General features: G+C 38.2%; 1 protein-coding gene across 2 annotated transcripts in view; it reads left to right on the top strand.

Moving 5' to 3' along the window:
- LOC134804831 (choline-phosphate cytidylyltransferase A-like) overlaps nt 1-13,720 on the top strand; it is a 37,022-nt gene extending 23,302 nt beyond the window's left edge. For both annotated transcript variants that reach the window (XM_063778103.1, XM_063778102.1), the window contains 4 exons: nt 5,960-6,129; nt 6,251-6,546; nt 6,674-6,738; nt 11,942-13,720. In XM_063778103.1, the coding sequence (XP_063634173.1) occupies nt 5,960-6,129; nt 6,251-6,546; nt 6,674-6,738; nt 11,942-12,051 (641 nt within the window). In that variant the 3' untranslated portion in view covers nt 12,052-13,720. The remainder of the gene's footprint in view (nt 1-5,959; nt 6,130-6,250; nt 6,547-6,673; nt 6,739-11,941) is intronic.
- The last annotated feature ends 616 nt before the right edge of the window (nt 13,721-14,336 follow it).

Here is a 14,336-nt window from a genome sequence, read left to right as displayed (position 1 = left end):
AACTTTCAAGAGCGGATATCTCAAAAACTATTCAACATATCGAAAAAATTGACGGAATAAACTTGTAACAAATTAAATTACCTTTCATTTTGTATAAGTGGCCATGTCGCTGAGATGCATAGTTTCCGAGATATAATCGAAAAACGGGAAAATGGGACCTTCAAAGCCCCCTCTCTCCCCCCCGCTCAAGGGCTACGGCCGGGGACTTTTGATATGTTCACCTCCTAACTTGTCAAACCGAGTTACGGAGTCAAAAATTGTGTTCCGAGCATTTCCCTCTACAACTTTTGGAGCATTCGTTGCCTGACCTAAGTAGCTTATTGAATTTCTTTAAAAACTTTTCTGTAAAAGGTTGACGGGTGTTGGGTGTTTATATGGTTTCGGTCGATTATTATCATTTGCATTGCCCATGATGACTTACTAGAATTACGAGCACACGAGACACTAATAGTAGTTTGACAAACCTTGGTTTTCAAGAGGTATTTTATATTGACATTTGCTGTCACAAATTTGCTGTCAGATTTAGTCGCAAACCGCACGCAAAGTGCACACAAATGTGTCGACACCTTGTTACGGAAAAGTGTAGACACGGCGACGACACTTTGTTTCGAAACAATTCTAGACACATTGTGTGGACTCTGTTACGACACATCTGACATTTAGTTACCACTTTGTGATTCTGCGACTGGAATGGTTATATGGGTGGTTAGATGAGTGTGTGCCTTTGCTTCCCAACTTGTTATAAAATGACAATATGACGGGCGAATGTCTGAAATGTCACAGTAATTAAGAATTGTTTTGCTTTTCTTCGTAAGTATGTTGAAAAACATTGTGTGTATAACATATTTGCATATTTATACAGTGGTTACCCATTTTATGAAACGTCCACTAAACTAGCATAGGTCCGACGCTGGCAGTGGCCACGGGCGTACTGGCGTGGGGAATGGGCGCAAGGTATTGCCGCGTAGGGTGTAATTTAGTAGGCAAAAGTTGAATTCATAAAATTATGAATGAAAAGATTAACGTATCGATAAAAGGACCAGCAATAACGAAGATTTACTTAAAAGCTATCGAATGAGGTAAGTTTCATATCCATTTTCGTCGTAGTACTTCTAAAATATGGATCAAAAGACAGCTTTAAGCATGTTTTCAACTTAAGATTCTATCGAGATAATAATGAGCCGTTGTGTTTCTGACAAGCAATAACGTAGTTCAAGGACTAAAGTTATACATACTAGAAAATAATGCATGAAATCCTTGTAAAAGTCTGTAAATATGGTTACAAAAAAGCGTATTTTACTACACACCGCGCCTTAATAATTTTATTTTACTTTTAAATCCTGCTTTACTATTATAATAACTCGATTGTAGATCACTTAGATAACACTAACCTTTCAGCTCAGTCTCTAGAAATGTTCCACCCTGTATATCTATGGTTCGATACCAACTAACATGCGAGATTTGTCAATATTGTATGCAATTGTCATAAGATTTCGAATAAAACGTCATCTCGACTGATATTAGACTAGGGGTCAAATTAGGGATTGCAAACCGGATTAATTTTCAATCCGGCCGGATCCGGCCGGATTTTGGCCACAATCCGGCCAGATCCGGCCGGACCGAATCCGGTTAGGTATAAGGATATTAAAGTTAATTAAATGACATATTTTTCAAGTTATATGAGAAACAAAGGGTATTTTTACAAATGTATTCTTAAAACAACAATTTGAAGTTAATATGAAATAACTTTTTAACTTCGAGCAACACCGGCTTCCGACACATCGGAAGGGAGGGGCCCAAGCGATATCTCACCGTACAAATCTTTCTGCCATTTTTCGCGGGGGGAAAGGTGCACACAGTCGCACTTCTCACACACTTACATACGAAATCCAATCTGTAATGACGACACAAATACATAGAAAATGACACACGTCAAAGACAAATCTTGCAAACCTCGATCTCTTTTTGTGTACGGACGAGTGACAAGTGTCACAACACGCACACTAACACATTTTCGTTGAAGTATGTTATTGTATTCTGAGAGATGAGAAGTCGGATTTGTCGCTCGACCGATCCGCAATTTGTACTGAGCGAGCAAAATCGATAAATCCAACAATTACATGAGACTAAAATATAATAATTGTGTTTGAATGTAATTAAACGTATGATATGTAAAAAAAAATATTACATGTGAAATGTAACACTTTCTTTTTGTAAATTTGATGTCCCCGACCTCTTTTTATAACAAAAAACAGAGCAAACAGGCATTTTTGTGCAGCAGTGTTCACGCGCGCGACTGGACTCGGTCTAGTGAAAAATCCAAGTGCAACTAGTTTTATTACCCGCGCTAGATTAGATTGACGCGCTAATCTTGTACCTCGGCAGAGGGGAAATAGTGCGAATGCCGCCTCCCTTCCGTGTTGCTCGAAGCTTTTTAACAATAAAATAAAACTAAGTACATATTAAAAAGTGTCACAATGTCAATCTAAATTTGAAATCTAAGTCATTTATTAATTTTATTATATTTAATCATTCACATTCTGCTCAAATTGACGTTTACAATAAAATTATAATTTTGATTAGATTCCAAAACCTGTTAATGGGATAATTATGGGATGGTAATTGGAACTCCTTGAAAGGACAAGTTTTCGTAACTGTTCATTGATGGAATTATTTGTAACGCTGACAACCATTCTAGTAACAAGATATTTTACTTTTAGTTTTAACCAAAATTGTATGAAATGCGCTCCAATATTATCTTGCTTTCATTTTTTATCCGTGAAAATAGTTTTATAGTCTAAACCACAAATAAATAAATAATTCATAAATAAATATTTGGGGACAATCTTATACAGATCGACCTACTCGTAGCCCCAAACCAAGCAAAGCTAAGTAGTACTACTAGGCCACGATATATATACGTATAGTATATTTATAAATACATCCTTATATACGTAGAAAACATCCATGACTCAGGAACAAATATCTGTGTTCATCACACAAATAAATGCCCTTACCGGGATTCAAACCCAGGACCATCGGCTTCATAGGCAAGAGGCAGGGACTGAATGGTCACTACCCACTAGGCCAGACCGGTCGTGACAAATGCCTTCCATGACATCTCCATCCTTTAATTTTTACTTCTAAGTATTTAAGTAATCGTCGTATCGAACGGATTCGTGCCACCAACATGAAAGAAGAGGAAATCCTCTTCTGTTCTCAATCATCGTATCATCTTCAGTATTTTCTTATTACTTATACTAAATCATGACTTTTTCATTCATTCTTTATTCTATTTAACTTCTTTCTTCCATCCGTCGCCTTTATCTCACCTAAAACGCACAGTGGGTGCTATGCGCGGTCTTTATTTCTATTTTCCCGGATCCGGTGATTTTGACCGGATCCGGTAGCTCCTAAAAAGTGCCGGATCCGGCCGGATTACCGGATCCGCCGGACCGGATTGCAATCCCTAGGTCAAATCAAATTGCTTTTTTTTTTCAGAGATTTTCGAAATTTGAATGCATTACCAAATCGATTTTGATATATAGATGGTCAAGCAAATCTTGTCAGTAGAAAAGGCGGCAAAGGGTCTAGCAGGCTAAGGAAGGAGAAGTGGCCCCTGTGACGAATATCGGATTTTTATAATGTCATTTGTTGGCTATCTTATAATATAGAAACACCTTAACTTTCAGCCCCCTATCTTGAACCGTCACCAAGATAATGTCATGGACACATTTTTCAAAGTCGTTTTTCTCCTGAACTATATAAGGTAGAGCAATCTAACGAAATCATAGCTACAAAGAATGAGTAGGAGTATAACTCAGATTTTTTTAAATATTTTATTCCCTGAAAAAATAATGATTAAAATCTCAGTTTTTTTTGACACCTCTTTTCAACAAGTAATTGTAAAGGTACACCTATGGAAAAAATCACATAAACTGCAAATAGTATTAGCTACTACCATGCGAAAAATCAATTCAATATAATTGGTGCAACATACTTAAAAAAAAAATGACAACGAAAGCGTTTAACCATAGATTTATAATATATAGAGATTCCGGCTCAGCGAGCTGTCACTGTTACCACTTGTTTAGTGTACGATTAACAATTTAACACCACCTTGCTGTAGCCATGTCGATAAGGTAACACTTTGATTTGAAGTTCATCTATGCCAACAGTATGGTTGTCCTTTTTTGACAAATGGCATTTTTAAAAGAGCGAGTAGAGAGAAGTGATACTAGTTGCTGCGCCGTCAAAGTGAACAGAAAACGTTGGGGTCTTGCGTTTAACTATCAAATGAGTTGAGTAACCTTTTTTGACAGCCATGCGTCAAGTTCAAAATAAACCTGTTCTCTGTTGCTAGGCAACGAAATTAAACCTCATTTAAACAGAAAATCTCTTTCAGAATGAAAGACGCCTTTGATAGCTAAACGCTTTCGGTGTCATTTAATTTTTTAAGTATGTTGCTCCAATTATATTGAATTGTTTTTTCGCATGGTAATAGCTAATACTATTTGTAGTTTATGTGATTTTTTTCATAGGTGTACCTTTACAAATACTTGTTGAAAAGAGCTGTCAAAAAAATCTCTGGCATTTTAATTTTAACCATTATTTTTTCAGGCAATTAAATATTTAAAAAAATCTGAGTTATACTCCTACTCATTCTTTGTAGCTATGATTTGGTTTGATTGCTCTACCTTATATAGTTCAGGAGAAAAACGACTTTGAAAAATGTGTCGATAAAATGACATTTTTGACATTATCTCGGTGACGGTTCAAGATAGGGGGCTGAAAGTTAAGGTGTTATTATATTATAAGATAGCCAACAAATGACATTATAAAAATCCGATATTCGTCACAGGAGCCACTTCTCCTTCCTTAGCCTGCTAGACCCTTTGAGAAATGTAGGCACGAAGGGATATCGTCTCATAGAAAATTTAAATTTCGCGCCTTTTTCTACTGACAAGATTTGCTTGACCATCTATACCTAGTAATGAAGCTATTACAACATTTTCACAGATAAGATGAATGATGTTATTCACAGAATTTATGTAATCAGTAAACAGTTTATCGTAATGTGGGCCATTATTTACGGATTTTGAAGGCATCATAGAGGGTTTATGACATGTGTGTAGATAAAGGTACAAACAGTACCGTCTTTACCATAAGGGCACAAGGGGCCCGTGCCCAGGGCGCCCATCCTCAAGGGGCCCCGAAGGACAGAATAACTAAATTTTAAGAGAAAATGGCGTGCGCCGGTTTTACTTTTTAATTTTATATTTTTTCTGTTAACGACAACCAACGTGGCAAAGATAGTTCAGCCAAATAATAAAAAAGATTTTTAGTGAAACATCGTATTATATAGAGTCTGTGCGGAAAGAGAAGAGTCGTGGAATGTATGGGGCTCAATACATTTCACGACTCTTCTCTTTCCGAACAGACTAACGTTTTATTTATATAATAACTAATTAATATTTACTTTATATCTTGTAACAATACTTTTTGTACGTAATAAATGTTTAATGGCAAAATAAAAATTATATAAAGTTTTTGAACATCAAAACTATTTGGTGTGGACGGATTTGGATTAAGGTCAGAATTAAATTTAAAAAGCTGGAAAAGTAAAAAGCACTAGTTCGCAAAAACCAACTTTGCGAACGCTAGACAGCTACATAAAGTAGCACTTTTTGAGCAACTGTATTAAAAATGATAGTTTAATTCGCTTTCTTTACTTTCCAAAAGGGCCCCAAATTCTTATGTGCCCAAGGGCCTCAGCATAGTTTAAGACGGCCCTGGGTATAAACATCTTTTCTTATTTGTCAAATATTAAATTTGGTACTGTTATCTATGTCTGGAATGTACTTCCCACGTTGGTCTGCCACTGCCGTGAACACGTGTTGGAGTGGTGGTGGCGTGGTGGGAGCTGTACCTACTACATGTCGCTGCGTGATTATTGCAGGCGTGTCGACGTCGGACATCGTGGCGCGGATCGTGCGCGACTACGACATCTACGTGCGGCGCAACCTGGCGCGCGGCTACTCCGCCAAGGAGCTCAACGTGTCCTTCCTCAACGAGAAGAAGTTCCGCCTGCAGAACAAGATGGACGAGCTCAAGGACAAGGGCAAGAAGGTACCGCGTGTATGATTAGTCGCCGCTTCTCTGGTGATGACATGTAATTGCTTAAGATAATGTAAAGAGCGTTCGTTCCGCTGCTGCGAGAGCACTCCGTATTCACGTAATCCTCGTTCAGGTAATGACGAACATCGGCGAGAAGCGCGTCGACATCCTGACGAAGTGGGAGGAGAAGTCGCGCGAGCTGATCGACGCGTTCCTGCTGCTGTTCGGGCCGGACGGGCGGCTGTCCAGCATCTGGAACGAGTCCAAGGGGCGGCTCATGCAGGCGCTCAGCCAACCGCCGTCGCCGCGCGCCTCGCCGCCGCCCAGCGAGAACGGCGACGACTCCCAGGACCGCGCGCTCGCGCTCGCCTCCGCCCACGCCTCCGCGCCCGCGCTCGCGCGCGCCCTTGCACACGCTCGCGCGCATAGGTAACGTGCCACTACTGACACTACATACGATTAGTTGTCTTCGCACTTACAGAGACGAATGCTTTATGCCCTCGTTTCTGAAATTGCTAATTATACTGGACTAGAACCAACATTCTTTACTTTTCAGAAGCTCAGCTTCGCCGCCGCCACCCAAATCGCGCCGTTACGAGACGCTGTGGGAGCCGCAAGCAGGTAACTGGGTAATATGCTCTGCTTAGCTAGTCTAGCCCTACCTAATACACACTCACATCAACACGCTGCTCACCGCACTACGTGTCTCACAATGGCACGCTTAATTACACTTTGGTTTTAGCTTGAGTTATTAACGGTAGCTAAAGGTGGCGTTATGAATAACGCCACCTTTAGCTACCGCTTTAGCCGTGGATTAATCTAAAAGCAATTATTTAGAGACGGTAAATTAATACTAATATCAAGTCCGAAAGTGATGATTTTGTGAAACTTTCAATAGGAATAGTAGAGACATCGCTTGTTATAGTCTCACTACTCATTATAGGGCCAGTTGCACCAAAACCATCGATCACGGTGAAAGCGTTAAAACCAAAGTTCAGTCAAATGCGAGTCAAGTGCGAAAACTAGTAAATTCTGAACGAGTGGCGATAAATTAAAACACGACCGAAGGGAGTGTTTTCAACACGAGTTGTGAATAACCGTTTCGCACGTGATTGTACGTTTTACAGTACCTACATACATATGGGCTTTTAAATTTTCGACATACGCACGCTAAGTTACCGCACTAGGACGGTAAATTAGCACCATATGTGAGGTAAACGTACTAGTGCTCGACATGCTAATACCCAATAGATGACACCTTACTGTCACCTCTATTGACAATGAGTTAAGTTTCAAGATGATATGTACTGCCCAAGTAGCACAGATAGCTCTATAACTACTCACTTTTAGTTCTATCTAACGCTCTGTGCGTATTAAGACACTTATAAGAGCACACTCGTGGTCCTACAGCTGTATAATAGATCTCAGTGATATTTATATAGCTTAGGGCTGATTAAAAGCTGCATTACGGCTCTGAAAACTACCATTAATATGCAAAGAGTGATATAAAGGTATATTTGCTACGACCCTATACAGCTTTAAGGGTTATCAAATGCTTTAACCGTTATAAGGTCTGTTTAGTGGATAAAATTACGCCATGTGCTGTATAAGGAGGTAATTGTGGACTTTTATTACGTTGACTTATTATGGGAGCACAAGTGAACTATTATGAAGCTAATAGACGTATAATGGAACACATGTGGCACATAATACAGCTTCTCGCTTAACATGATTACCGCTAAAGCAGCTTTTATTACACTGACTTTTAAGGGACCATGAGTAAACTAATATGAAGCCAATAGACGTATAATGGAACACAAGTGGCGCATAATACAGCTCATCGCTGAACGTGTTTACCGCTAAGCAGCTTTTATTGCGCTGACTTTTTAAGGAAGCACGAATGAACTATTATGAAGCCAATAGCGTATAATGGAACACACGTGGCGCATAATACAGCTTATCGCTGAACATGTTTACCGCTAAGCAGCTTTTATTACGCTGACTTTTAAGGGAGCACGAGTGAACTAATATGAAGCTAACCCAAGTAGCACAGATAGCTCTATAACTACTCACTTTTAGTTCTATCTAACGCTCTGTGCGTATTAAGACACTTATAAGAGCACACTCGTGGTCCTACAGCTGTATAATAGATCTCAGTGATATTTATATAGCTTAGGGCTGATTAAAAGCTGCATTTCGGCTCTGAAAACTACCATTAACACGCAAAGAGTGATATAAAGGTATATTTGCTACGACCCTATACAGCTTTAAGGGTTATCAAATGCTTTAACCGTTATAAGGTATGTTTAGTGGATAAAATTACGCCATGTGCTGTATAAGGAGGTAATAGTGGACTTTTATTACGTTGACTTATTAAGGGAGCACAAGTGAACTATTATGAAGCTAATAGACGTATAATGGAACACATGTGGCACATAATACAGCTTGTCGCTTAACATGTTTACCACTAAGCAGCTTTTATTACACTGACTTTTAAGGGAGCACGAGTGAACTAATATGAAGCCAATAGACGTATAATGGAACACATGTGGCGCATAATACAGCTTATCGCTGAACGTGTTTACCGCTAAGCAGCTTTTATTACGCTGACTTTTTAAGGAAGCACGAATGAACTATTATGAAGCCAATAGACGTATAATGGAACACACGTGGCGCATAATACAGCTTATCGCTGAACATGTTTACCGCTAAGCAGCTTTTATTACGCTGACTTTTAAAGGAGCACGAGTGAACTAATATGAAGCCAATAGACGTATAAATGGAACACATGGGGCGCATAATACAGCTTATAGCTGAACATGTTTACCGCTAAGCAGCTTTTATTATTCTGACTTTTTGAGGAACCACGAATGAACTATTATGAAGCCAATAGACATATAATGGAACACATGGGACGCATAATACAGCTTATCGCTGAACATGTTTACCGCTAAAGCAGCTTTTATTTCGCTGACTTATTATAAGGGAGAACGAGTGAACTATTATGAAACCAATAGACGTATAATCGAACACATGTGGCGCATAATACGGCTTAGCGCTGAACATGTTTACCGCTAAGCAGCCTATTATACTACCATTGGGACTGTCTGCATAGCGGCTGTTAAAACATTCATAAGATGCCTTATAACTGTTTAGAGGTTCACTAGTGTATCGAAATAACGACTTGGACTTTATAGTGGTTCACTTAAGTATCTTTATCAGATATATAACAGTCGTATGCTGCATATAAGAATTTTAACGGTTCACGTTGCTTTTTAACATTGACCGCCATTTTATTGTATATAACCTACAAAATTGAAATTGCTTTTCCAACTTTTAAGGGTAACAATATGGTTTTGTGCCTGAGTTCTTAACCTAAATCATTAGTTTAGTACTTCCTATAACGTATTATTAACTTTTTATCTCATAATTCTGTCCAAACCACTGAAATAGTTTATACACATAGCTTACTTATATCATTAATTTAAATAAATACTGATTATTTTCGTGGCGCACTGAAATTTTCTTAGATAATGTATATATATAATGTCAATAAACTTGCATTCCCAAACATCTTTCTCGCATTAATATATAAAAGATCATGTACAAACATTTAACTAAACACTTTAACAAAATGACTTATGGTGTCGTTGCGCTTAACGTTTTTGCTTCAATATAAATATATTCACCTCTGCGTTCGTCGTCACTATACTAAATATAATAGCTGATTTTTAAGGCAGAGGTGTAAACGTATGTTATTAATTATCTTTTATTCAGCCCAACGTCAATCTTTCCCGGTATTAGGGCGCACATGTGACATATTAGCTGAATAAAGGGTAACTGGTGGTCTCTTACCCAGCCAATATACACCTCTTATAACTCCTGTTACCCCTTATAATTCCGTTAAATTGCTGCTACAATGCTCTTAAGTAGCTATGTGAACTTAAGGCTGCCTAATTTGTGCCCATTTAAGAGTTATAAAAGCTGAAAAGACGCTTATACAGCTCTTATGCAGCTTTTATATTCCAGCTTCAAGCGTATTCGTACTTCATTATGCGGCTGCTATACAGCTAATCTGTGCTACTTGGGAATAGACGTATAAATGGAACACATGGGGCATGGGCATAATACAGCTTATAGCTGAACATGTTTACCGCTAAGCAGCTTTTATTATTCTGACTTTTTAAGGAAGCACGAATGAACTATTATGAAGATAATAGACGTATAATGGAACACATGGGGCGCATAATACAGCTTATCGCTGAACATGTTTACCGCTAAAGCAGCTTTTATTTCGCTGACTTATTATAAGGGAGAACGAGTGAACTATTATGAAACCAATAGACGTATAATCGAACACATGTGGCGCATAATACGGCTTAGCGCTGAACATGTTTACCGCTAAGCAGCCTATTATACTACCATTGGGACTGTCTGCATAGCGGCTGTTTAAACGTTCACAAGATGCCTTATAATTGTTTAGAGGTTCACTCGTGTATCGAAATAACGACTTGGACTGTATAGTGGTTCACTTAAGTATCTTTGTCAGATATATAACAGTCCTATGCTGCATATTAGAATTTTAAAGGTTCACGTTGCTTTTTAACATTGACCGCCATTTTATTGTATATAACCTACAAAATTAAAATTGCTTTTCCAACTTTTAAGGGTAACAATAAGGTTTTGTGCCTGAGTTCTTAACCTAAATCATTAGTTTAGTACTTTCTATAACGTATTATTAACTTTTTATCTCATAATTCTGTCCAAACCACTGAAATAGTTTTTACACATAGCTTATTTATATCATTTATTTAAATAAATACTGATTATTTTCGTGGCGCACTGAAATTTTCTTAGATAATGTATATATATAATGTCAATAAACTTGCATTCCCAAACATCTTATTCGCATTAATATATAAAAGATCATGTACAAACATTTAACTAAACACTTTAACAAAATGACTTATGGTGTCGTTGCGCTTAACGTTTTTGCTTCAATATAAATATGTTCACCCCTGCGTTCGTCGTCACTATACGAAATATAATAGCTGATTTTTAAGGCAGAGGTGTAAACGTATGTTATTAATTATCTTTTATTCAGCCCAACGTCAATCTTTCCCGGTATTAGGGCGCACTTGTGACATATTAGCTGAATAAAGGGTAACTGGTGGTTTCTTACCCAGTCAATATACATCTCTTATAACTCCTGTTACCCCTTATAATTCCATTAAATTGCTGCTACAATGCTCTTAAGTAACTATGTGAACTTAAGGCTGCCTAAATTTGTGCCCATTTAAGAGTTATAAAAGCTGAAAAGACGCTTATACAGCTCTTATGCAGCTTTTATATTCCAGCTTCAAGCGTATTCGTACTTCATTATGCGGCTGCTATACAGCTAATCTGTGCTACTTGGGTGGGACCGCGTCGAGCACCAGTACGTTTACCTTACTGTAAAAAAAAATTACTCTTGTATTTCAAGGCCACTTTTGTTTGTGGCAGCCATCACAATAGGGATTTGTCTTGCAGTAACATCACATCCTTGTCAATTGCCCTCGCCTTTTTTCTGTAATAAACTCCCGCCATCGCTTCAATAATCTTGTTTAATTATTACTTTCCACTCTTTCTAATAATAGTTACGCCCTTCGCCCTTGTCTTTGTACTCAATCATCAATAGGTATTCATTGACAGTCCCAGATGGATTAACTTTGAATTTAGGGCACCAGCCACCGCAGTTTAAGTTGTCGTCACCGCCCAATGAAAACCATACAGAGTGAGATCCGATGCGAGTGCGTTGTTAAATGGCGTTTGTTTGTTGTGGCAGATGCGTCGAGCTCTGAAGGGCTGGGGGCGGAAGCGGCCGCACTCCGCCAGCTGACGGACGACGGCTCGGACAGCGACGATGACTACCAGGACACCAGCGCCTACCTCTAGGCTCAGCCACAGCCGCAGCCGCTACCGTCACCGCCACCGATGTACATTGTACCAATATCCATTGTCGCCAAACCCACTAGCAAATCTACTTTGTAACAACGAACAGCGTTATATCTGTAGAGGATAATATGTTTTCCTGGAATCACTTATGTATCTTATACCGGATGAGCCAGTTTCTAAAGGTAATCGGAGTTAGAAATAGCACCCCCTCGAGTAACAAACAGTAAAATGTCTACTTAGCCTAGTAAAATGCCGTCACGTTTGACCGGTAGCAAGGTTCCACGTGCCTCTAGTGACTGACACTAGAGTGCGCTGTCGTACTTGATCTCTGAGCGGTGATACTCAAGTACGAAAATAAAATAAACATTTATAACTCATAAAGCTTCTCGTCTGATCTATTCTAACTTCGCTTTTTAGGGTTCCGTACGCAAGGGTAAAATCGAGACCCTATTACTAAGACTCCACTGTCTATTTGTCTGTCACCAGGCTATATCTCATGAATCGTGATAGCTAGACAGTGAAATTTTCACAGATGGTGTATTTCTGTGGGGCTCCCATACAACAAATGTGATTTTCTTGCCTTTTTTTAAATAATGGTACGGAACCCTTCGTGCGCGAGTCTAACTCGCACTTTTGGAGCATAATCACACGCGATTAGGTAGACCTACATGTGGCTAAGACAATAAAAAGGGTAATCTGATTAACTGACGTATGAATACATGATTAGTCCCTATAGCCTTATTTTAAGGCAGCAATGAAATAATTTCACAAAAATAGGGGCCAATAACTGTACCTAATTTAATGAGCCAATCATTGCGTAGTTTACCCTAATTCCTTAGTTCATAAAAATAAACATATCGGGGCCCATATCTCGAACGACATTGACATCAAACGAATGTTATTAGTCCATGAACTGTCAAACACTTTTTCCATGACAATTAACACACTAATAATATTTAGTATATATGTCGGCAGCGAACGTAAAATCAGACAAATCATGAAATTCCTAGGCATATCGTGAACAGTGAAAATCATTGTATCGTTCCCCGAGGGCCTACCGCGAACCACGTTTGACGTGTTGCCTCTCTGCCGCACTTGTACATTCGTACGTAAGTGTGTCAGGGAGGCATCATGTAGAACGTAGTCCGCGGTAGACCCTCTGAGTCGACGGATAGCGGGGCTCCTATTTCTGGACAATTTGCCCTTCGAGCATCTGAAGTAACTAAACGAACCTATCCTACCTATCTATTGATTTAATGTGACTATTAGGCATAGAAGTTTTTGTGGCAAAATAAAGTGATTGACAAAGTGAAATATCGACATGTCTGTTATCAATGTTACCTTAACGTTATAGATAGGTATTTATTACATTTTCTAAGAAGATAGCTACCGCAAAATACACAACACGTTCGATCTTTATTTGCTTTTGAATTCTAGTATGGTAGTTTTCTATTCTTTCGGCACTGTATACTGCAGTTTACGTTTTCATTTTTAAGTACTAAATATATGTACATATTTATGTAATAAAGAAATTATGTACTTACCGCTTTGTAATTGATTTGCATTCTTGAAATATCTCGTTAACTTACATACAGCAAGTAGAAGTTACATATTTTAAATATTAATCCATGACTTATCGATAACAGATTTATCGATGTTTTATTTTCTCAAACACGTATCGTCAAAACATTACACAGGAACTTTGCGATCGGCCTTCCAAATATATAATACTGTTCGAGAAATGGACCCCAGTTTCATATACACAGAAAAATAAATAAGTTGAGAACTAAAATGTAGGTTCTTATAACGCCTGAGTAATGTACATCGCTGCCGCTCGAGTGGGAGTTGTACAAGCCGACTGATAAGATGTTTTCGAGGTGTTATTTAATTTATTTTATAGAGTATGTTTCTTGTAGAATTTTTGTATGAATACTGTTTGAGTACAATTGAGTGGATGTATTTAATCCTAAGTCTTAATAACGTAGGTATTATTTATGTTTCTTAAAAAAAAATCTCTTTATAATACAGTTATATGTACAGGGCACCTGTAGGGTCAGGTGGGGTGAAAATAAGACTAAGTTTTTAACACTCAAAAACATATTCTACTTCATTCCTACTCCATTTAAAAAGGAGCCTTGTGTGTAGACTTCTTTTTAAATAGAATAGGAATGAAATATAATAAGTTGTAGACCCGTGTCTTATATTTACCCCACCTGACCCTAGTTTTTAAACACCATGAAATATTAATTATATTTGTTTTTTCAGTTAATTAAAGGTGCTAATTA

Source organism: Cydia splendana, chromosome Z (assembly GCF_910591565.1).
Source record: "Cydia splendana chromosome Z, ilCydSple1.2, whole genome shotgun sequence".
Taxonomy (NCBI): domain Eukaryota; kingdom Metazoa; phylum Arthropoda; class Insecta; order Lepidoptera; family Tortricidae; genus Cydia; species Cydia splendana.
The sequence above is the reverse complement of the archived record's forward strand: the minus strand, read 5'-3'. Positions and strand labels throughout refer to the sequence as shown.